This window comes from Castor canadensis, chromosome 13, assembly GCF_047511655.1.
Source record: "Castor canadensis chromosome 13, mCasCan1.hap1v2, whole genome shotgun sequence".
In the NCBI taxonomy this organism is placed as follows: Eukaryota; Metazoa; Chordata; class Mammalia; order Rodentia; family Castoridae; genus Castor; species Castor canadensis.
Genome location: NC_133398.1, coordinates 480,113 through 503,577, shown reverse-complemented (window position 1 = coordinate 503,577; position 23,465 = coordinate 480,113). Strand labels below are relative to the sequence as shown.

The window sequence follows — 23,465 nt, the reverse complement described above, 5'->3', positions numbered from 1 at the left end:
CTTATAGCCAAGTTGTCATTTCTCTCGAGCTTCACTGCACAGCAAGTAGGACAGTGAGGCTGTGGGCTGGATGGCAGGGGTTTTTATCGAGTGTGTATCTGCAGAGGTGTTAGATCTTTCTTCACAAAGGCTATTGCCAGCACTTTGTGCTGATGTTCTTTACCAAAACGACAGGCAACAGAGCACCTAGTTGCTGTTTTCACTGCTTTTCTCTAGGTTCTTAGTACGATTCACCTTCTTCAGTCTTTGCAGCTATTCAGCTTCCTCCTCCGTCTCACTTTTCCCTACTAGCTTTTGTCTTTATCAATCTATAAAAGCTCTTTACATATTAAGGCTAATATTAAGACTGCTTACTTCTGTGTACGTTTCTAGTATTTCTGTCCCACCTGTTTATTTCAATTGAGGTAGGTAGGTGGTCGATGCTTTGGAAAGATTCAAGAATGGGCACTTGTGCCCATGTCCTTGTCTACTTTCCTTTCTGGCCATCTCCTATCTGTTCCACTTTTCCCAGGTCCATACTGGGGAAAGTGGTCTATATTGAGTTTGTCTCTAGTGTGTCTTCCTGTGACACTTCTCTTTGGTGGCTGTGGACATGATGAGCCACACTGAGACCTCCTGCCATGCTAGTCAACCCTCTGGGCTGTGGGCAAGTGTCTCTGTGACAACAGATGGAACCCTCTTTGAGCCTGCAGGCAGATGTCTGACTGTTCTAGAGCAAGCTCAGGAGTGCAGGTGACACCTCAAAGTGTCTTCTAAACAGTACAGTGCGGGGCTCATGGAGTCACACACAACATCCCTCTGTAGAGAACCCTCATGGCCCACACAGCAACATCATGCAGATTCCAGGCAGCAAGGACTTGTCACATGAACTGCACATGTAGGAGTACTGGGTCATGTGTGATTTTATGTCACCTTCAGAGAGCATGAGTCACATAAACATTTGATATCTAACCTAAACCTCTAAAACTGTATATTCAGTTGGTACCAAGTTCTGTCTGGAATGGTCTGGTGGCAGCAGCCCAAGGGAAGCCCCCATGTTCCCAGAACCCAGTCTCAAGTCTACCAGGTTTTGCCTGTGCTGTGGCTACCCTGCCCTCCCTAGCCCTTGGTGGCCTTGGACAGGCTGCTCTGATCCCTGCCACTGGGTAGGTAACCAACTGAGAGCTAGGCATGCCTATAGCTTGGACACTGAGGATGTCTGGTCACAACTGAAGAAGAGGGCATGGTCTTCATCCTGTGGTCACTCCCTGGCCTCTTGCTGTAACCATACTGCTGACCATATGTACAAGTATCCTAAGGGGGAAGCCCTCTACTGTGGCCAGGGTGGGATAGAGGAGAGGGGCTGTCTGTTCATCACTCCAGACTCCACTCAGCCCTTCTACAGGACCACATCCCCCTACCCCCACACAGATCTCCACTCCCTCCTGAGCTGGATGACAGACATTCTGGGTGTCCTCTGCTATCCCTCTCATGGTCTGTGCTCCTGTGGGTGGGTGGTCTAGTGGCTCTACACTGCCCAGGTCAACGTGTGTGGGAAGTCATGTAGCAGTGACCTCAAGTCAGCACGACATGGGGCACTGAGTGAGGAGAGACCACGCGGCAGCCGCGGCAGAGGGTCAGGTTTAATGGTCACTCTAAGGGACGTCGTACATTGTTCAGAGCCCAGCCCCCACCCCCTTGGCCAGGGACACAGCCAGGTGCCCTCAAACCCCAGGCTCTGCAAAGGGGGGCCTGCCCCCAAACCCCAACTATATACAACAAAGCCCACCCTACTGGGCCCTGGGCAAGGCTGAGAGTGGAAGTCATGGAGCCCTCACAGTCTACTAGCTACTCAGCTCTTGGACCTGGGGTGCTGGGTCTAGATCCCACTGCGGTGATTGGCGAGGTGCCAGGATGGGGCCCCTAGACCACGGCTGGCAAAAGCTGAACTCAGCAGCAACGAGGGAAATGGGTGGGCTTGGAGGTGGGGAGTGGCACCAACCTCACGCCTCCTCTAAGAGGAAGGAGGCCAGACCTTCCCTCCTGCTTCCCAGGCCCAGTGCCGGCTGAGGTCAGTGAGCATGGGTGGCAGGAGAGGTGAAAGCTGACAGATGCGGTCAGTGCAGACAGGGCCAGGCTGGGCAGCCTGGCGGTGCCGGCCTCACACAGATGGGCCACCCTGGTGCTGGTGATCAAATACGGCAGGGCTGAGGGGCTGGGGGGACAGAGGGACCTGAACACACACTGGGCCGGGTCTATGCTGTAACTAGTAGCATAGCGCTTTACTAGTTAACTAGTAAATGCTGCTTCCCTTCAAATTGTTTCAGGGTTATAAAAAATTGCACTTATTTCTATGAACCCCGTGGAGGGGATTCCCAACGCTGCAGCCTCCAGGCGAGGCATGGCAGGTCAGTGCCTGGCCGCCAGGAGTCCACTGGCTGTGGGGCGAGGTTCTTCCCGGCCCCAAGATTGTGGGCTCTGTGGCCCACTGGTGCAGCGAGGACCAGACCCCACGAAAACCTGAGCAACGTCTGAGGGTCCCTGAAGCAGATCTGGGCAAGACCAGGGCCATGCGGTCCTGGGTGCAGGAGGTGGCCCAGCCCCAGTTTCCCGGTCCAGAGTAAGTGGCCTGGTGGTGCTGGGCATGGCCCTTGCCCCTCACAGGACGTCGTCAAAGTCCAGCAGCTTTGAGTGCTGGCGGCTCTTCCACAGGCGGTATAGCCGGAAGTCAAAGTAGGTCTCAATCATCTGCTTTCCTGGGTGCGAAAGGGCGAGGCCAGAGGTTTAGGCCTGGCCAGGTCCAGAATGCAGAGGGGCTTGACCTGCTGTGGCCCCTTAGCTTCACAGTTGGACTGACTCACCTTGGGCAGACAGCTCCAGGGGCGACTCAAAGGTGACCCTGTAAGGAGTCATGAGGGTTCTGAGGTTCTGGAACAGCTGCAAGAGAAGCAGGGCTGTGAGTCGGGGGTCAGGGAAGGGCCTACACCCTCGAAACTCCCCAAAACAAGCTCAGTTCAGGCACGGGGGGTTTCCCTGGGAGGGTGGAAGAAGGAAATGAAGTGCCAGTCACGCCCTCTCTCTTCTCAGGTCTGGGCTCCAGTACCTTCTCTCCATTGGGGTTTCCCAGAATGTAGCAGCCCATGATGTGGATGACGTTCGGCTCTGGGTTTACTTTGCTCATCAGGCGACTCAATCGTTTCCAGAAGCTGTGGGGAGGGAAGAGTCACAGGTGGCCTCAGCCCAGGTCCCCAGGTCCCCAGGTCCCCAGGGAGAAGCATTGTGGCAGGAGGAAGCTGTTGGGGGTTAACCAGGTTTAGGACGACCTCCAGGCCTCCCCTCAACCTGGGCACCCTCCCTACTCACTGGATCATGTCCTCTTCTTTCTCCACCTTGGCAAAAGTGGCCACCTTGTTCTTGAGCAAATAGAGGTGTCCAGGGCCTCCCTGTAAAAGGCTATGATCAGGTCTCCAGGGAGCCAGGTGGAGGCTGGCACGAGGTGTCTATGTACTGCTCCACACGTGTACACATGACTGTGCAGACAGGTAAACCCCCACATAACACATATGCAATCCTGGCCTCCCCTCCTGTACCGGAAAGGGGGGCCTGGGCTCTACCTGGCAGAAAATCAGCATCTTCCAGATCTTGGCCCCCTTGTGATAGACGTTCAATTTCTTCTCTATCTCCTCTGTAGATAGAGGGCTGTGAGTACTCCCCTCCCCAAGCAGGGCTACCTTCCCCACCAGTGACCAGAGATGGGGTCAACAGGACACATACCCAGTATGTCCTCGAAGGTTGCGTGCTCATGGTCCTGCGAACAGACAGGTCACATGTCAGAGCCCCTGGCAGCCTCCCCTGAGGCGTCTGAGCGTAGAGTGAGAGGCCAGGTAGGACCAGCACCCCTGGGGTCTGTGTGGGCAGAGGGATGGCTGTGGGGAGGGCAGGCAAGGTGGGACACTCACATAGAGAATGGGGATGATGGAGGGGTCGTCCCTGCGAATGACGGTGGGGATGTACTCGGCCTTCGGCACCTTGGAGGAGATGAGCTGGGGAGACAGTAGCTGCTCAATGTCCCAGGCCCATACCAGAGTTGAGGGGCAACTGGAGCCTCTATAGGTTGCCCCACCACAGCCAGGAATGGAGCCCAAGACCCCATGCTATGGATGGAGCCTGGGCATGGGGGGAGAAGAGACAGAGGAAAGGGAGAAGGCCTCACCATGACCTTGGGTGGCAAGAAGCCATCAGTGTCGCAGGCCACTGCCTCAAGGCCCTTCTCAGTGTCCCAGTCCAGGTCCTCACAGGCCTCGTCCAGTGTGCAGTGTGAGCTCTGCAGATCACTGCCTGGGAGGCAGGAGGGGTCACCAGGACAGTGGCCCACCCTCCACAGAGCCCAACGTGCATATTGGGTGGGTGGAAGGGCCACATAAGGTCACTGCCATCCCAGCAGGACCTCACCAGGGGCACCAGGGAAAGGTAGCCCCACAGGGGAAGAGGGAACACTTAGGTACAAGCCTGGGAACTTGGGCCCCTGTAGTAGCAGCAAGCACAACCCTGCAGGTGGCCCTGCTCAGCACTACTGTAGCTCTTAGTTAACACCATCTAAGAGATCAGAGATGCTGGGCAATCCCATCTCACAGAGGGTAAACTGAGGCTCAGAGAGCAAAGCGCAGAAGCCTCGTGACACTGTCATGGGATCCTTGGCAGGAGTCTAGGCCTAGGGAAGCCTCTGGGGGAGGTGGGCTGGCCTATGCCAGACACCTACTGTCTCGGGAGTCGTGGGAAGTGTCGGCTTTCATGGGGGTGGGGTCGCTCCAGGACCGGCTGAAGCTCCGCTCGCGCCGCTCAGCGAACGCTGCATTGAGAGCAAAGCAGTGAGAGCAAAACCCCCGTTAACGGGGGCAAGGGGGACGTGGAGGGCACAGACAGCAGACTCAGGCCCTAGGCTAGGGATTAAGGGGGCTGAGGAGAGGAGAAAGTGATGTGGGTGGGGCCTGAGGTCACATATGGTAGACAAGGACCAACGGCTGAGTTGGCACAGGAACCAAGAACACTAGGTGCCCAGCTGGGGAGCCTGGGAGACACTGGAATTGGGCAAGAGGCACTATGGAGTAGACCCATGGATGGAGCCTGGGAGACACAGAACACTGAGGCAAGGCTGGACAGAAGATGGAGCTTGGGAAGGACAAGATCTGGGAGGAGGAGGCAGCAAGGAAGGAGGCCTAGGTGAGGTAAGGGGGCGGAGCCTGCAGGTTGGAGCAGGTCTAAAGACATGGATCTTTTTAATAGCTGCCAGCAGCATAGCAAAGCCCCAGGTGGCCAAGCGCAGAGCTGCCCACCCCATACCCAGGTCTTACTCTGGGCCTTCACCCGCCGACTGCCAACCATTCGCAGGTGTTTGCGGAAGTTCCTAGGGGAGGAAGCACCAGGTGATGAGAGCCTTGAGGTGTGGGCAGCGGCCTCTGTCCACCTTGTTCTTGACACTGAGTCTCCACGTTTGCCCCTTTGCCTAGGACCACCAATGTCTTCCTCACGGCTCTGCACTCTCCCTGGCTCCTACCTCTCACTTGTCCACAGCTAATGCAAAGGCAAATCCCACCTTTCATCCTACTGACACCCCTCCAGGGCAATAATTTGCTCCAGAACAGAGGTGTGGTACACACAGCTTGCCAGCAAGCTGCCTCTTTCCCACCAGCTGGTACCCTTTTCACTGTACAGCCGTTAACCTCCTCTCCCTGAGCCTGCACCCACCCTGAACCCTGCTAGGCTACTTTTCCCAGGGGATTCAGGAGGCTTGCCTCTGAGCAGCAGTTGGGGCCATCCTGTGTGTACCACTCCTTGGTCTGTCGGGGGCCCATAGGTACCCCCTCCCATCTCAGAGGCAGGTCCTCTCTTACCCCAAACTTTGTGCCCTGCCAAGCCTCCCATGTCCAAGATGGACAGACAGGCTTCCTAAGTACACCTCTGAAGTTGTGGGGAGTGGGGAAGGGTAGGCCTTGCAACTGGCCCCATAGCTCTGTGCTTCAGGGCTGAACAGACATGGGTAGGTGAGCTGGCTGAAGTATGACTGCCAACGTACACTCACAATGTAGGTTCAGGGGCTGAAATGCTGCCCGGTCACATGGCCTCTCCTGCCTGCCACGTCCCCAGAGCAGGGCCAGGCCAGTGGTCGCCACCACCCTTCCCCCATCAGGTCTGCCAGGGCCAGGAGGGCCCTGGCCAGCCAGTTCAGACCAGAGACAGACCCTGGTGGCGAGTGGCTGGCAGGCCCTACCTCTGGATTACAGACGCGGAATCATTCTCCCGTTTCCGGCGCTTCCTCTCCGCGTAGCCCCTGAACACCCTGGGAAACCGCCGCAAGTCAGCACTGCCCTTGGTTGGAGGCAGGAGGGACACAGACGTGGGAACAGAGGGACAAGCAGAGGGCCCAGAGGGGCATCTGAAGCCTCCTGGCAGACCCTGCTGTGGCCTGGCTGCCCACTGGGAGCTGCATCCATGGGGCTCAGCAGTCCTCACTGTCAAGGCCCAGGTACCCTGGCCTGCTCAAACCTATCTGGAGGTGGGAGGATCCCCCCAGGACAATGTCTGTGCCCTTAGGCATGAGTCACATGGGGTACTTACGAGATGCTGAAGCCACAGTGGGAAGAGGCAGCGTGAGAGAGAAGAGACAGTGAGACTGGATCCACGCTTCCCTCAGCCCCCTCAAGGTCCCTGAATTTAGTTCCCTCCTGGTCACTGACTGGGAAGGTCTGTTAAGTACCCAGTCACCAGCAAGATGCTGGTTGGGCTGTGGGTCAGTCCTGAAAGGGCACTGGAAGCTGAGTTGCTGGGCCATGTCAGGAGGTGCTAAGCCCTCAAGCTAGGCTGGGGGTTGGGCCTGCGGAGGCCTGACCACACACTGCCCACCTTGGGACAGCAGCTGAGGGTGGGAAGAGCTGCTTTGGTATGGGAGCCCTGAAGCAAAGATAACCTCCCAGATGCATGTCAGGCAAAGAGGAGCAGAACCCAAGGAAACCCTCTTGATTATAATCACCTGTGTTGCAGATAAACCCAGAAGAAGAATGCAGTTTGGGGTAAGTGTAAGGACCAGAATATCCCTACTCCATACACCCCCTGATGGTGCCATCAGCTACAGCACTGAGCATGTCCCCAGGGACATGAGGATAGGCCACAAGGGACTGTACTGTGTGGGGTCTGTTTGGGAGTAGAGGAGTGAGGATAGGACACCAGTTTTGAGCACAGGGAAGTAGTCAGCCCTGCTTCCAGAGACTCAAAGCTTCAGCTTGGCCTGCCACAGCAGGGTGCATGCAGGTGTTCAGAAGCCCCTTGACCCTTGTGGTTACTTGACTCACGCTTGCATAGTTGTAGTTGCTGTCTGGAAGCTGAAAAGGTTTTCCTTGGGGAACCAGGTGCGGATAGGGACGTCATCTGGATGAGAGAGAAGGGGCTGTGACTGGTGTGGACAGGGCTCCTGAAGCCTGACCCCCTCTGTTGGGAAGGAAGCACTGGGCCCCAGACCACCACCAGCAGCAGAGCGTCTGGCCCTCTCCCTCCTGGGAGAGGGCTGGAGTCTTCACCATTGAAAACTCAGTGACTTGAGGCTTTGACTCTCTGCTTAACTCTCCCTTTGGCTGTCCCAAGTGCGAGAGGAGCATACTCTGAAAGGGCATCCTGTCTCGAGGGCTGTGCAGAAAGGATATGGGAGATCACCTTGCTGAGGGATATCTCTCTCACAGTGCCTACAGTCCTTTCCTGAAGTCCAGGCATGGGGAAGCTGGAACTCCCAGAGAGATCGCTATGCGGGGAGGGGCAGCTACTAGGCACAGCAGGCTTTTGGAGCTCCCCCCATTCCTGCCACCCAGCTTGATAATCCTAGGCCCCAAACAACTCCCTAGGGCTTCCTAAAGATAGTCATGCTTTCTGCCTACTCATTCCTCAAGACCCCAGGAAGCATTCCTTGAAGGACTGGGTCCTGGGAAAGCCAAAGTCAATCATGAGGTCTGGGAGTTTTTCTGGGGAGCTGTGGGAGGCCACAGCTCACAAGGTGAAGGGTAGCAGCAGGTACCTGAGGGGTTTCCTCCTGACTGTGCCTTCCTTCACCTGAGCACCCTCTACCCATTCCCACTTCATGGTGTTTGCTGCTGTCGGAGCCCAGTGTGCCACCCAAACTCGTCCGTGCCCTGAAGCAAGCCCTCACCAGACACTCGATCCACGCTGTGCATCCTCTCGAGCTTCTTGCGGTGGCCAGAGGCCTCGGGCAGAGGTGGCTGGTCTAACCCAAAGGCCCGAGGAGAGGGCCCAGGAGCCAGCTGGGCACATCCAGGACATTCCTTGGAGCCCTGGCGGCTGCCTGCCCAGCTCTGGCAGGACCTGCTGACATCCTCATGGCTGCTGCCTGGGCTGGCACGCAGGGGCTGGCTGTGGTGGTGAGGGTGCCGCTCCTGCTGTCGCCGTCCCTTCACCACAGCCAGCTCAATGGCTTCAGCCTCAGGGCTGGGCAGCAGAGCAGGCTCCCCTGAGATGGTGTACACACGGGGCTGGGGGCCCTCTGCAGCCGGCTTCCCACTGACAGCCTCATCTGAGAGGCTGCCCTCATAACGGCCATTGGAGACTACGGAGAGGCGGCGCTTGTTCTGGGGAGCGGGTTGCATCTCGGGGGACCCGTCGTGGCCAGAGTAGGCGTCAGCTAGCAGGTGGTCTGGGGGAGAGGCATCAGGTGAGCCTGCAGCATGAGGATCAGCCCTCCCAGTGTCCTGGCACATCCAACACAAGGAATACCCAGCAGGCGCCTGGCCTGATGTGGGGGTTCTAGCTGACAGAACCTTGGTCCCTGATGCCTTCAGAAAAGGTCTTCTCCTCCTACCTAGATCTGAAGCCCTTATGTGTGCATGGTGTGGGATGATGGGCCTTGCTACCTGTGCATGATCTTGGGGGGTAGGAACAAGCAGGCCAACCCCCACCCGCCTGCAGTCGCACCCATTTGCCTGGTGCCAACTTTCCCCCTCCCCCCCACCAGCTGGCCCCCAGAGACAGTGGTGCCAGCCCTGGGGGTGCCAGGAGGCCTGTTGCCATGCCAACAGCCCAGGCTGGGAGGGTGCCATGGTGATGAGTGATTGGAGCTCCTCTTGAGCTCCTGGGGCTCTGGGCCCAGGACAGCAAGGGGATGTGAGGAAGCCAGCCCCGCAGGCACCTGGACGGGCTCACCCTCGACCCCTAATGGGTCTCGCCTGAGGTCCACCTTGGCACTGCCCCACCTCACAAGCCCCTACCTGCACCGTTGCGATTCTCAGGGTGACTCTGGGACAGGTACTCTCCAAACGCTCGGGCTGCCCTGCAGGGTGGGCGGAGGGGGCAGTCAGTGTATGCAGGCCCACCCAGCCTCTGGCACTGGCAAGACCCTGCCAAGCACGCACGGGCCCCACCACCGCCCAGGCCCTCCGCACCATCAAGGGAAGCGTCTGCCCCTCCCACCGCGGAGAACCCGGGACCCGTGGGTCCCAGTGCACCCTGGCCGGCGTAGGCCACGGCCCTGCGTCCGCTTTCTGTCCAGCCGTCAGCCTGTGGACGAGGCACAGCGAAGTGGCAGACGCCTTCCCCCTTCAGAGCCCGCGGCCCACTCCGACTCGGAACCCTGAGCCCCACCGGCCGGGGCGGGACGGGCGAGCCGCGGGGGCCGGGAGGGGGCGCGCAGCAGGAAGCCACGGAGAGGCGCAGAGCCGCCTGACCTCCGGCCGCCCCGCCGCACTCACCGCACTTTGGCTGCCACCGAGGACATGGCCTCGCTTCTCAGCGCCCTCCTCCTGGAGGCGGCGGCGCCCATGGTCGCGGCGGCGGCGGCGCATCCCCCGGGCCTCAGAGCGCGCCCCGCGCCCGCCGCCTCCGCCAGTGGAGTCGCACCGCGCCGGGGGTCGCGCTAGGCCTCAGGGTCGCGCTCGGTCTCGGGCCCAGGCCCCGCATGGCCGCGCTGGGCGCTCAGCGCGTCCCGTCCCGTCGCCTGCGGAGTGCGCGGCCGGACAAGGGGCGACGCCTCCGCCCCGTGACGCCAGGCCTGGGCAGGGCCCGCCGTGGCTCCGCCCACGCATGACGTCATGGGCGGGCCAGAGGCGGCCCCGCCCCGAGGCGTCAAGGGGACCCAGCGTGGGCGGTCCTCGTGCAAGCCGGCCAAAAACTAGGAGCGTATCCCCATCTTCTAATCCCAGCACTTAGGGTAGCACATCTGTACATGGGAGCGAACAAGATCCGAGAAACCCAAGAGGCTCGCCTTGGTTTGGGTGAACCCCAACTCCATCAGGACCTGAAGCCCTGCCTTCCTGGCCTGGAGTGTCTGGGGCCCCCTGCCCACCTGCCAGGGACCTTCCAGACATCAGGCCCATCTTACTCTTTGCCATAGAGACCTCAGCATCCTCCACAGAAACAAATCCACACTGTCAGATCGACCTTTATTAACATGCCAGCGCAGGGCCACAAACCTCACAGAGGCTTTGGGACTGGCCCCCCAGCCCCAGGACTGCTGTGGGGTCTCAAGGGAGTGCCAGAGCAGAGAAGAGGCCCAAAGTCTCCCCTGACCCAGCCCAGGCCCTAGGAAGAAGATGGTGGTACTGGCACGCTGGCTGTAACTTCCAGCCTGGTCTTGCTGTCAGCTGAGGGAAGTGGTCTCCTAAGAGTAGGTGGAGCCTTAAATTAACCTCGGGATCTGGCCCAGCAGAACCACTGGGTTAGCTTGTATGTGGGGGTGCCTCTAGGCATCTTGGTCAGGGAGTCAGGGGCATGAGGAGTCCTGGGATGGATCTGGGGAAGCCGGACCAGGGTGCTGATGTCTCAGCAAGGGCTCCTCCTCCTGGAATCAAACCAAACATGGTGTAGGTGCACCCAGCTTGGGTCTGCCAGACCCTAGAGGAATGACCTTGGGCTGCATCACCTGGAGTGTGGGAGGCACTGATGGACTGGGTTTAGCAGCTCACCAAGTCAGAGCCCAACTCATCCTGAGTGCTCTGGAAGTCAGCATATGTGTCCTTGGGGACACCTGGCAACTCTTCCTCGTACTCAGTCTGGTAGTCAGATTCATCTGGAACAGAAGGGAAGGCCACATTGGTCCCCTCCCCAATGGCAGTGGCTGTGCCTACCTAGCACAGCTGAAACTGAGGCAGAACATGGCCATAGACCCTCCTTTCCCAACCCCATGGTGACACCACTTTTCTCACACAGTCATTCCATCCCAGGCCCCTGCCTGGCACATCACATCTGGCTTTGTGTAACTCACCCCCCTGCCCAACACTGGGTGTGTCTTCCACAAAGACACAGTGCAAGCTAACCCTCTTCACCTGCTTGCAGCCAAGTACAAGCAGAGGCTGAAGTGTCTGGCCAACACACAGGCAGCTCAGTGCCTGGGGTTCTCTTGTCTTGGGCAGCCACAAGGACAACACTCAGACTCCTCTTTAAGACAGAACATGCTGTTCTACTGTGAGGATGGAACACTGTGGGTGCTGGGACCTGGCCCTTCTGGCCCTGTGGGTTCTACCAGTGGGCAGTCGTTACTTCTATCTCTTGCTAGGTTGGTTGGGGTAGGAGGCTGATGTGATGTGGCTTGCACCCAAGTCTGTGGAATGGCTGGGGTGTGTGGGTGACCTGGGGAGACAGTCCCATTGCTATGGGGACTCTGGTGCTGGGCCAAGAGTCTCAGGGTCTTGACAGAATGAGGCAGCACTGGCTGAGTTTCCTGGCTGGTGGAGCCCAAATGTGGGTGACTTCCCTAAGGGCCCATGTGGGTGATGGGGTCTAGTCAGCCCAATCCTGTGCAGGCTCCCCTCCTGGGTGTTCAACTCACCATCCACTGCAGCCGCCTTAGCTGGCTCGATGCGTGACACTATCTCAGCAAGGTCTGTGAAGGAGGTGTTGGGATAGGTGAGGACCTGGAGCAAAGCAGATGACAGCTGCTGCAGACCACCCTGGAAGGCAGGGCAGCCCTGTAAAGGGTGCCAGCTTAGTTCAGGGAGCCATGAACCCCCATTTTGGCAGACTTCTACCCTACTTCCTGTAGGGAGACCACTTCCTCTCTTACCGCGCAAGCCTTCCTCTTGCTGGTCCCCTGCTGGTCCTGCAGCATCTTCTCCAACACACCACTCTGACCCCAGATGTCAAACACTGTCCGCCCATGTTGGTATCCCACTTCCTGTGCACACAGCAGGCACCATTAGGTGATGTGGGGAGCCCCTGCTTCTCATGCTCTCAGGAGGCTGGGGAAGGGGCAGACACCAGAGCTGACCCTGCTTACCCCTCTGTCCCCACAGCCAGTGGCTGACACTCACACAGATCTCGTCGAACCTGCTGAAGTCCAGGGTGCGGTAGCTGTCAATAGGGGGTCGCAGGTACTCACAGTAACCACTGCTCTTCACCATCTCCAGCTGCCGGACACAGCATACGTAGGCCAGGCGTGTCTGAATCTCGGCCATGTTCAACACCTGCCAAGACATACCCAAGTGACCTTCCCTGACCCTTCCTTCCCCATCCCTCCTAGCCCACGTAAAGAACAAGCCCTAAGCTGGGGTTCTGGAGCCATGCCTGTGAGCTATGGAATCTCTGGCCCTACCCCCTTTGCTGCCTGAGCCTTGGAGGTGCTCCCACACCTCTGCCCACAGGACAGGGTGTATGGGGGCTGCCAAGTCCACCTGGTACCATCTCCACCTTGACTTTTGTGGCCAAAGGGTTCCAACGTTTCCAAAGCAGCCACCACCCAGACAGTGCATCGCCGTAGTTGGTAAGGTCTGTCTCATCTCTGCTGCCCACATCGATGGCGATCACCACCTTTGCCCCCATGGATCTGGCCACATCAGCTACGGAGAAAGAGGCAGCCTGGTCACACCAAGCCAAGGGTTGGGGTAGAACCTGGGGGCGTGGGGGTTGAGTCAAGTCCTGCTCATTAAGCCTTAAAGGGGACCTTCTTGTGATCCTTCTCCAGTGTTACTCTTAGACCTATGGAGGTAGGAGACCCATGTGCACAGAACTGTGCTATGGACACTTTGACCATATGCCCAACAGGTAGCAGGTGTGGCCTCACCCACAGCACAAGTGACACCTGGAGGCTGTTAGTTCCTGACTGTGGGTACAGATGGAACTTAATTGCTCCTGGTTTATCTACTTGGCCTTTGTTCTGTGTGCTGCTGTGCTAACAGGCAGAGCCATATGCTGGGAGCACACAGTGCGCATGTGCGTGTGTGTATGCACATGCGTGTGTGTTCTCTGTACTCTGATGCCAGCCTGACATTTTCCCTTGGCACATTGTAAGGAAAACGTGTACCACTCTAGCCTTCCTGGCATGGAGGCGGCATGGCAGGAGGCCATGGGGTGGAGTGACTGAGGAGCTGTGTACCAGCAGGCCGGCACTCCCCCACCCTCTGCAGTACCTGGGAGGTTATTGATATAGCCTCCGTCCATCAGCAGGTGTCCGTCCTTGGGGTCACACAGTGGGGGCATATAGCCTGACAGGGACATGCTGGCACGCACATACCTCCACAGAGAGCCTGTGTACGGGGGAGGTCAGAGGGGCTGATGAGAGGGTCAGGGAGGAGTCTTTTCCTGCTCGCTGTAGGTTCCTGTTCTGGACTTGAAGGTCAGTGTGTATCACCCTGGTCAATCTGAGAGTCCACAAGTCCCATGTCCAGAAAGGACACCAGGCTCTACAAATGGACCACCATCAGACTCCTCATCCTTGAAGGGGGCTTGTCTCCAAAAGGTAGGGAATGAGGATCTAGGAGTAAGGATCCTCTGGGATCCCCAGACATCCCTCTTTGCCCAACTCTCCAAACACTTGTATGCTTCTTAGCCCCCTGTGCCCAACTGCACTCCTCACTCTACTCCTTTCCCACAGGGTTCTTCCATCCACCTGGACATTCTCACTGTCCTACTCTTCTTGTCTGGGGTCCTATAGCAGGGGCATCCTCTGCCCTCTGTGCAGATGTGCCTGTGACTCTTTCTGTGAGAACTTCAGTGCTCTCCTCAACTTCATAGAGCTACCAGCACTTCTGCTCAGCCCTCCACGCCTGCTTGTGCCCTTGGAGATGCTAACCCTCTGGACCTGCCATGCCCTGGGCTGTAGGAGGTGCTCACCATCTGTGTGAACTCGCATGGCAGAGGCTGTAATGTCAGTGGTGATGGCAAAGTAGGGGAGCCACAGGTCCTGTGGGTAGGACAGGGATCAGAAAGGATCCTTTAGTGCTGCTCCCTGCCCCATATTAGCAAGGCTGGCTTGGGGCCAGGTGGGCAGGGAGCAACAAGGAGGGTGCTAAGTGTTCAACACAAGCCAGGTGTGGCCATAACTCCCAAGGGTGTCCCTGGGGGATGCACCTCTATTTGCCGGTCTTTGAAGACGCTGCAGATGCTGCTGTTGAAGCCAGCTCCGGAGAACATGGATGTGATTGGGTAGGTCAGGTCCAGCATAGTCTTCACCATTGATGTCATGTCCTAGAGACATAGGACACCTCTACAGAGTGCTCATATCCTGGCCTGCGGGACCTTGCAGGAGCAGCACGTGGGCACATGCACATATTTCAAGCAACAGGAACATTCTCAGGCCCAGGATGCCTGGGGTCTCAGGAGAGTGCATGCTGTGGGCTTGAGCCACAGAGTGGACAGAGACCAGCAGAAGTCTCCAGGGCTTGGAAGCTGAGACACAGACCCATGCAGCCCCATGCCCTCTGTCCCAGTAAGCATTGGGAGGGTTAGCAGCAAGAACTGCTCAGAGCCCAGAGCTCAGGGCTCATTGGAGTGAGGTCCCTCCCTATTTGAAGATAAATGAGGGACCAAGACAACAGGGATGAAGGTATCTTGGGGCTCTACCCAGGGCTTGAGTCCATTGCCATGGAAGCCCCAAGGAGGGACCTGCCCAGCACCAGATGGTCCCATCACCACCCATCTCCTCCGCATAGGTGGGTGGGTGGGAAGGCACATTGTTCCATCTTCACTCTGCCCTGCAGAGTGGCTACTCCACCAGGGTCCCACAGTCCCAGTATACCCTCAGGATGATGGAAGGACCAGCCAAAAGTGCCCTGAGCATTTCCTGTTCCCCAGCACCAGGCCAGCAGGGGAGGGAAGGAAGAGGATCACCCATAGGTTCTGGCCTGGTCTCCTCAAATTGTGACTGCATTCTCACTAAGCCATCATCTGCCTGCTGGGCACATAGCCCCTTGTGGTCCCTGCTCTTAGAGGTCATCCCTAGTGACCACTGTCACATCATTAAGGATGCAGGGTGCATCACCAGGTCCTCTCTTTTGATGGCCACACTGAGGAGTGATAGGGAAGGACCATTTCTGGAACAGAAAGCTCCACAGTAGCATCCTCAGGGGGCTGGTGGTGGGGCCAGTGACAGTGCCAGGCCCTGTGAGTGCAGCAGAGAGCCCACCCCTTGGGTTCTGCATACAGAACAACCAATTTTCTTTTCTTTTAAAAAGAACACAAGGCTAGAGGCTTGGCTCAAGCAGTAGAGCACCTGCTTAGCAAGTGCAAAGCCTGAAGTTCAAACCCCATTGCCGAGAGAGAGAGAGAGAGAGAGAGAGAGAGAGAGAGAGAGAGAGAGATACAGTCACAGAGAGAAAACGAACGAACATAAATGCTTTTGATCCCAGATATGGTCTCAGCAGGGCTCTGTTTGTTTCTCAGGAGCAGCCTAGCCCTGACAGGGCCATGAGCGGCCCACCTGCTAGGCAGTTGGAGCTGAGGGAGCTTCTTCTGTTTCCTTTGATTCTGTATTTGATGTTTTGATTCTGGTGTCCATTTATGAAAAGCCAGAGCAGCTCACATCTCTCATGTAAGCTGTAGATCATGCCCAGCTTCTCCTTGGTCTGACTCACACCAAGCCAACGTTCTCCTCCTCTAAATTACCTGGAGCCAAGGACCAGACAATGAGGGATACCTCCAAGCCAGCTGGAATGAATCACACTAGCTGATGTGAAGCAAAGCACCATTACTTGCTTTTACTACAGAAACCCTAGGCCTGGGCCAGGTACTGGTGGCTCATGTCTGTAATCCTACCTACTTGGGAGGCAGAGATCAGGAGGATCTCAGTTCAAAGCCAGCCCTAACAAACATTTCACGAGACCCCATCTCAAAAATACTCAACACAAAAAAAGACTGGTGGAGTGGCTTAAGTGACTGGTAGAGCTTCTGTCTGCCTAGAAAACATGAGGCCCTGAATTCAGACCCCAGTAACCACCAAGTAAAAAAGAAAAAAGAAAAAAAAAAAAAAAAAGAGAGAGAACAAAAAAATTCTAGGCATGGGACTGGGCCTCTTTCTCCTTCCTCCTTTCTGCTCCTGACCAGCCCCTGATGTCAGCTCCCATGGCTCCGGTACAGCTGTATCTCTCCTCTCCAGGGATTATGGGTAACCACCAGTTCTCCCTCCAATGGAATTGGCCTCCTGTGTCATCCCTCAGTAATTTCCATCAGTTAAGACCCAGTACAAAACAGAGTGTCTCCCATAGTTGGCCTCAGGCCACTTCCCACCACCAGTCCAATTCTTTACTTCTCCGTGCTCCCCTATACTCCATAGGTCACACTTTGAGGCCTATGGTGCCATTTCCTTGAGAGAAGAGCCTTCCTGAGTGTGGAGGCTGTGCGCTTACCTCTGCCCACTGCTTGGCCCGGATCCGCATCTGGCTATAGCTTCTCTCCTCAGAGTACAGGGCACCCATGAAGGCCCCGATAGATGTCCCTCCGACCATGTCCACAGGAATGCCACACTCTGCCAGGGCCCTGAGGATGCCCACCTGGGCACAGCCTCTTCAACAGCGGGAACACAGAGAGTACGCACCACCATTAGGCCAACCCTTGGACTGTGCCCAGAAGAGGTCCCAGAGGTGATTGCCCTGTGACCTGCCTGCTCCTCCCTCTTCAGTTCCCAACTCCTGCACGGTCACAGACAATGGAGTGAAGATTCTGGCTCAGAAAAGGAGTCTGGATGTAATTTAAAATCCCTCTCTCTGGAGGTACTAACCAGTCTGTGAAGCTGAGACGGGGAGAAGAAAGGTCACCCAAGGAGAGCTAGCATGGGGCCTCTTCTACCTACAAACATCTGCAGACTCTAACAGAGCACTGCAGAGGCTGCAAAACTAGACAGAGCTTTTGTCAGACTCAATTATGGGTGGGAAAAAGTGGAGGTAAGGGCCCCCTGGAAAGGAGAGGACCTGGTAAACACCCCGAGGGCCACCCTAGGAGTCAGGGCAAACTGGAAACAGACCAGCCCTCACAGAGACTAGGAAGCTGGCTCCCAATTGTTTAAAATCCAGATTGAAGTTATCACCCAAAGTTTCACATTATTGCTGCCATTTTCATGCTTAATGTGTACTACTCAATCAAAAATTACCAGTCACATGAGGAGAAGATCACATGACCATAAGCCAAGAGAAAAAACAGACAACAAAAGTGGACCTACAAGGAACCCAAAAAATAGAGATATCAGACCCAAACTTTAGAACGTGTGTGAAATGTTCAAAGAGTCAAAAGTTAAAAATTGTCAGTATCCATCAGGTAAACAAAGTATTGAATTTATACCTGTAGTATGTACATTAGTATACTCAGTGAAGGCAGCAGACACAAAAGGACAAATATGAGTTCATTTGAGGTACCTAGAATAGGCACATCCATGGAGATGGAAAGTAAAATAATAGATACCAGTGGCTGAGGAGAGAGGGGATGGGAGTGTGTAAAGGGTACAGAGTTAGTTTGGGATGTTCTGGAAATGGGCAGTGCTGATGGTTGCACAAAAACTGTACATTCAAAAATGGTGAAAACAGTAAATGTCATATAAATGTTTTAACACAATAAAGAGTTGTATACACTATCACTATGAAAATTAAATATTCAAGTATAATGCTAAAAAAAGAGTTGAAGGAATTCAAGATAAGACTGATAATTTTGGCATAGAATTGAAAACTATGAAACAGAAGCAAATGTAGATTCTTGAAGTGAAAAAGTCAATAAATGAGTTTAACAGATTAGACACAGCTGGAGAGAGAAATGGTAAAATGTAAGATAGGTCAGGAAAAAATACTCATTGAATCATAAAAGATGGAATATGTAAAATAATTTTTTATAAACTAGATAAAGGAGTTTAGGAAACATGGAATCTGGCACAAAATTTACATGGAATTCAAGCCCAGAAAGAGAAGAAAGAACCAAGTGGGATAAAAGGAATAGCTGAAGAGAGAAGGGCTTGCTCTCAGATTCAAGAGGCATCCTAAGCCTTAAGCAGTAATCAAACAAAAACCATTCCTGCTCTGTGAAAAACCCAAGGCAAAGAAAAACATTTTTAAACCAGACTAAAAACTGGGGTTAGGGGTGTGGCTTAGCGGTAGAGCTCTTGTCTAGCATGCAGGAGTCTCTGGTTTCAATCCCCAGCCCTACTCCCACCCCCAAAAAAAGACATATTCCCTTCAAAGTCACAGCAAAAAGAACTCACTCTTCTATCCTTTGCACAACTGTGACAGAAACCATATAGTTACCATCTGTTCCTTTACAGGCAACATCTGTTGGCCCGTAAGTTAGGGGAAAAAAGAACAAGGAAATAATAAAGATAAGAGCAGAAATTAAAGAACCAAAATCCAAATATGCAATAGAGAGGGTCAACAAAGTTAAAGTCCATGCTTTGAAAGGACAATCAAGGAAAGAAAAGGGAGAAGAAAGAGATGCATCAGCAATGTTGGGGATTGGAAAGGGCGTATCAGGACAGTTGTAGTTAGCAAGAAGCTGTTGTGAACACCTCATTATTCTACAACTAGGAAAATTCAGATAACCGCACACATAACAAAACTGGCACAAAAATAAGATATGATACTGCCCAGTATCCTAACTACTAAAGAAACTGAATCTTTTTAAATCCCCATAAGGAAAATTTCATGTTCATCAACTAAACATATAAGGAAGAAACAATGCAAATTTACATAAACCTTGCAGAGAATGGAAAAGAAGCACTTCCTTCTTCAACTTGCAAAGCAGGCAAACACATTTCTGGCTAAAGCCTGGTGTACAAACTTCAGGAAAGCACAATTTCAGTCCAGTTTCACTCAGATTCCAACTGAATCTAGCAGTACCAAAACAGGGTAAAGCATCACAGCCAGTTGGGTCTGTTCCTGAATTGCAATTGTTTGTTTTTTGATTTTATTATTATTACTTGGTGGAACTAGGGTTTGAACTCAGGTCTCATGCTTGCTAGGCAGGCGCTCTACCACTTGAGCCAGGCCTCTATTTCCTTTTGGTTATTTAGGGTCTTGTTTTAGGTCAGCCTGGATGCAATCCTTATATTTATGCTTCCCTGCGTAGCTGGGAAGATGGGTGTGTGCCACTGAACCCAGCCATTGGTTGTGATGGGGGTCTCACTATCTTTTTGCCTAGGCTGGCCTTGGATTGTGATCCTCTCAACCTCAGTCTCCCCCAAGTAACTAGAATTACAGGCTTGATCCATTACACTGACCTTGTTTTGTTTGTTTATGTGAATACTGGAGTTTGAACTCAGGACTTCATACTTGTTGGGTAGGAGCTCTACCACTTGAGCCACACCAGCAGCCCTTTTTTTGTGTTGAGTATTTATGAGATAAGGTCTTGCAAACTGTTTGCCTGGGCTGGCTTCGAACTGCCATCCTTCTGTTCTCAGTCTCCTGAGTATTTAGGATGATAGGGATGACTTACCAGCATCAGGCTTGTTTTATTTTTTTGAGGCAGTGTCTTACTGCGTAGTTTAGTCTGGCCTCAAACTTACAGCTTCCCGAGTGCTGTGCTTACAAGTGTGTAATGTTAGTTTTTATTTGAAAATCAATTTAATTCACACATTAACAGTTCAGAAAAGAAAATGCGATCTTCTTGGACCTATGAGATAAAAAAAGAACAGGAAGGAGCGTTCTTGTCTCATCAGAAGCAGCTACAGTCTTCAGCCAGCATCATCCTGAGTGAGGATGGGCACCTGCTCTCCTAAGATGGGGAACAATACAGGTATCCACTCTCACTACCGCCTTCAACACTACATTGGAGGTTCCAGACAGTATAGAAAGGAAGGAAAGAAAAAAAGACGTATGTACATACATAGGATAGAAAGAAGAAATGCTGTTGCTTTATTTTCAGAAAATGTGAAATATGGGGTTAAAAAATTCAAAATCTAGTAAAGGCTACTAGAAAAGTGAATTGAGGAAAGTTGTGACATAAAAGTAACTTAAAATGTCAGTTAAATTCCTGTACATGAGCAACAAATGGCTTGAAAGCAAAATCTAAAAGATACATTGGGAGGAGGACATAAGGAAAGGGTGTGGGAGGTGAGTATGGCGGTAATATTATACTCATGTAAGTAATGGAAATGAGACCTGTTGAAACTATTCCAGGAGTGGAGGGGAGAGGATAAAGGAGAATGATGGAGGAAGTGACATATTGTAACAACTTGTGTAGATGTCACAATATACCCCCCAGCACAATAATAAAAAAGATACATTTATTATTATTCTTTTAAACTACTGTTTAAAGGAAAAGCCATAAAATGAGAAATATACTTAAGAAATGACTTCAAGGCTTCTACCCTGTAGCACACATACCACTGCTGAGGAGAAGTAAGGAGTACCTAAGTAAGTGGGGAGATATGCCTTGATCACGGGTTAGAAGACTCCAGGGTTGTCAGGAAGGCTTTCTCCACAAAGTGAGCTACATACAGACTCACAGCTTCCCCCCATCAAAACCTGGTAAGCTTTGCCTTTTTGGAGAATCAGCTTTTGAAAAGCTGATTCTAAAATTTATATGGAGGCCTCCTGGTGCTTACCACAGGCTGTGTTATTACGCTGACTATACAGGAAGAGGAGGCAAAGCAAATCTACCCCATATATCTCCATATATACCAGGTCCTGCACCTGGTCTGTATTGTGAATGGGGAGAAAAATCAATAAATGAATAAAATATATATAGAAATGCAAAGGATCTAATATAGCCAACACAATTCTGCAATAGAAATGGAAGGAATAATTCTACTTGATGTCAAGATTTACTATAAAGATATAATAATTATGACTGTAGTATTGTCATCAAGGATAAAACAAACACAGTGGAACACAATGAAGTCCACATGGCTCACTTATGGAATTTTTTTTTTTTTGTAGGAACTGGAGTTTGAACTCAGGGCCTTATGCTTGCTAGGTATGTGCTCTACCACTTATGCCACTTCTCCAGTCCATTTTGCTTTGATTATTTTTGAGGCAGGGTCTCACATTTATGCCTAGGCCAGCCTGGACTGTGATCCTCCTATTTAGGTTTTCTACCTAGCTTAGATGGCAGGCATGTGACACCATATCTAGCCTTTTATTAGTTGGATAATGAGATGGGGTCTTACTAACTTTTTGCCTGGGCCAGCCTTCAGCCATGATCCTCCTGATCTCTGCCTCCTGAGTAGCTAGGATTACAGGCATGAGCCACTGCACCCACAAAGTCATCTGGACATTTGGACAAGTGCCTCTACACTTGACCTGAGAGGAGAAGGCCTTCAACAGATGGTTCTGAAGCAACTTAGATAAGCATGCATGAGAAATTAACTGCCTCACACCATCACAAAAGTTGATTTTTTTGAGACAGGGTCTCACTATATAGCTTGGCTGGCCTTGAATTCATGATTCTCCTGCCTCTGCCTCCTGAGTGCTTGGATGATAGGAACGTGCCACCACACTTGGCTCTGCAAAAATTAATTTGAGGTGGGTAGTAGGCCTACACACACCACTAGGAAGTGCAGATCTTCTAAAAGAAAATATAGAATACCTTTGTGTCCTTGGGGTAGCAAAAGATCTCAGAACACTTAAAGCGATAACCATAAAAAATTAGAAAGTCACTCCATTGAAAATTAAGAACAGTTCATTCAAAGATGCCACTAAGAAAATGAAAAGAAAGCCTGGGACTGAGAGGCAATGTTAGCATAAATATATCTGGCAAAAGATCTGAAGTCAGAATCTTTAACTTCTCCAACTCAATAATGAGAGACAATCTATTCGAAATTGATACTTCTTCACAAAAGAAGATGCACAAAGGGCCAACAAGCACATGAAAGGGAGATGTGAACTCGAGTCATAAGGAGACACCACTACACATACTAAAAGAGCTACAATTTAAATCAAGACCAAGGGTTGCAAGAATATGGGCCAACTGAGTTCTCATGCATGGCTGGTGGGGTATAACATGGTACCACTACCCTATGATCAGGTAATTCTAAGACTAGGTCTTTGCCCAAAAGGAAAGAAAACATATTTTCACACACAAAAAAGTGGTCATAACAATTTTTTTCCTAATAATCAAAACCAGAAAATAACCCAAATGTCTATCAGCAGGAAGAAGTGTAAGCAAAGTGGGGTGTGTAATGGAGCACTGCTTAGGAATACCATCATAGATATGGCCAAGAACACAGACCTGAAGCTGGGCACCAGCAGCTCACACCTGTGATCCTAGCTACTTAGGAGGCAGAAATCAGAAGGATCATGGTTCAAAGCCAGCCTAGGCAAAGACTTCATGAGAACCTATCTCAAAAAACCCTTCACAAAAATAGGGCTAGCGGAGTGGCTCAAGGTGAAGGCCCTGTACTGCAAAAAAAAAAAAAAAAAAAAAAGAACACAAACCTTAAACACATCATACTGTGACACAAAGCCAGACACAGAAGTGCATAGTAGAAAACTTAAACAAGCCAGAAAACCAACAAGTAAAATATTTGCCACTGATATTATCAGAAAAATACAAATTACATTAGTGTAACAAAGAATGCTATGAGGAAAAAAAGTACTCATAATCCAAGTGCGGCGATACACAACTGTAATCACAGTACTCTAGAGGCTAAGGCATCAGGATCTCCAGTTTGAGACATGCCTGGGGCTACATAGTGAGACCCAGTCATACTCAGGTTTGAGAAATATTTTACCAGAAAAGATTCATTGGTAGATACGCTTGAAAAAAAATTCTCCAAAAATGCAGAACAAAAAGCAGAGATGGAGTCAGGTGCCAGTGCCTCATACCTGTAATCCTAGCTACTTGGGAGGCAGAGATCAGGAGGATCGTGGTTTGAGGCCAGCCCAGGGCAAACAGTCCACCAGACCCTATCTGAGATATCCAATACAACAAGGGCTAGCAGAATGGCTGAAGTTCTTGCTAGGCACCTGCCTAGCAAGCATGAGGCCCTGAGTTCAAACCCCAGTACTGCTTGCCAATCCCTCCCCACAGCCCCCACAAAAAAAGAAAAAAACCGAAATGGAGAATATGGGGAAGAAAAGATATGGGAATTTTGAGATCCCTCTAGGATGCTAATATCTAACCATGAAAAACTCCAGGAAGAGAGAGCAAAGAAAGAAGCAAACATTATTTAAAAAAAGTAAAACCAGGTATGGTGGTTCACACCTGTATTTCCAGCTATTCAGGAGGTGGAGATTGGGAGGACTACAGTCCAGGCTGGCCTCAGACAAAAAGTGAGACTCTACTGGAAGAATAACTAAAGCAAAAAGGGC

The 23,465-nt window shown here is 52.5% G+C and overlaps 2 protein-coding genes and 1 non-coding gene across 19 annotated transcripts in view; 1 reads left to right on the top strand and 2 right to left on the bottom strand.

Annotated features, from left to right (window-relative positions):
- Positions 1 to 1,604: 1,604 nt before the first annotated feature.
- Nsmf (NMDA receptor synaptonuclear signaling and neuronal migration factor) lies at positions 1,605 to 9,990 on the bottom strand. 4 transcript variants are annotated; one of them, XM_020165251.2, is made up of 15 exons: positions 9,723 to 9,988; positions 9,243 to 9,304; positions 8,171 to 8,671; positions 7,326 to 7,401; positions 6,248 to 6,316; positions 5,331 to 5,383; positions 4,739 to 4,828; positions 4,193 to 4,317; positions 3,939 to 4,022; positions 3,754 to 3,787; positions 3,594 to 3,664; positions 3,343 to 3,422; positions 3,083 to 3,185; positions 2,841 to 2,916; positions 1,605 to 2,735 (listed from the first exon to the last, which is right to left on the bottom strand). In XM_020165251.2, exons 1-15 carry the CDS (start codon positions 9,791 to 9,793, stop codon positions 2,638 to 2,640), a joined length of 1,593 nt encoding a protein of 530 aa, XP_020020840.1. In that variant the 5' UTR covers positions 9,794 to 9,988; the 3' UTR covers positions 1,605 to 2,637. The 4 variants fall into 4 exon arrangements, with proteins under 4 accessions (XP_020020840.1, XP_020020842.1, XP_020020841.1 ...); XM_020165253.2 differs by lacking the exon at positions 4,739 to 4,828 and having other exon boundaries at positions 9,723 to 9,990; XM_020165252.2 differs by lacking the exon at positions 6,248 to 6,316 and having other exon boundaries at positions 9,723 to 9,987.
- A 403-nt stretch (positions 9,991 to 10,393) lies between these two features.
- The window catches only part of Pnpla7 (patatin like domain 7, lysophospholipase), an 82,387-nt gene continuing 69,315 nt past the window's right edge, over positions 10,394 to 23,465 (bottom strand). For 7 of the 14 annotated variants that reach the window (XM_074052709.1, XM_074052708.1, XM_074052707.1 and 4 more), the window contains 10 exons: positions 16,587 to 16,743; positions 14,314 to 14,430; positions 14,077 to 14,146; positions 13,374 to 13,490; positions 12,655 to 12,803; positions 12,279 to 12,431; positions 12,032 to 12,142; positions 11,798 to 11,918; positions 10,935 to 11,038; positions 10,394 to 10,810 (listed from right to left, as the gene is read on the bottom strand). In XM_074052709.1, coding sequence (XP_073908810.1) covers positions 10,733 to 10,810; positions 10,935 to 11,038; positions 11,798 to 11,918; positions 12,032 to 12,142; positions 12,279 to 12,431; positions 12,655 to 12,803; positions 13,374 to 13,490; positions 14,077 to 14,146; positions 14,314 to 14,430; positions 16,587 to 16,743 — 1,177 coding nt within the window. In that variant the 3' untranslated portion in view covers positions 10,394 to 10,732. Of the gene's footprint in view, positions 10,811 to 10,934; positions 11,039 to 11,793; positions 11,919 to 12,031; positions 12,432 to 12,638; positions 12,804 to 13,373; positions 13,491 to 14,076; positions 14,147 to 14,313; positions 14,431 to 16,586; positions 16,744 to 23,465 lie in introns of those variants that run through there. The other 7 variants (XM_074052705.1, XM_074052710.1, XM_074052713.1 and 4 more) reach the window with 6 other exon arrangements.
- Positions 20,742 to 20,876, top strand: LOC141416005 (small nucleolar RNA SNORA51). Its single transcript, XR_012440942.1, has one exon. It is a non-coding gene; the product is annotated as a small nucleolar RNA SNORA51 (small nucleolar RNA).

What these genes read in the sequence shown, in the direction of transcription:
- Nsmf (XM_020165251.2), bottom strand. Translation starts at nt 9,793, where the DNA reads ATGGGCGCCGCCGCCTCCAGGAGGAGGGCGCTGAGAAGCGAGGCCATG. An exon ending in TTCCCACGACTCCCGAGACA is followed by an intron (nt 4,318 to 4,738) that starts GTAGGTGTCTGG and finishes CCTGCCTCCCAG; the next exon opens with GCAGTGATCTGCAGAGCTCA. An exon ending in GAAACCCCAATGGAGAGAAG is followed by an intron (nt 2,917 to 3,082) that starts GTACTGGAGCCC and finishes CTTCTCTTGCAG; the next exon opens with CTGTTCCAGAACCTCAGAAC.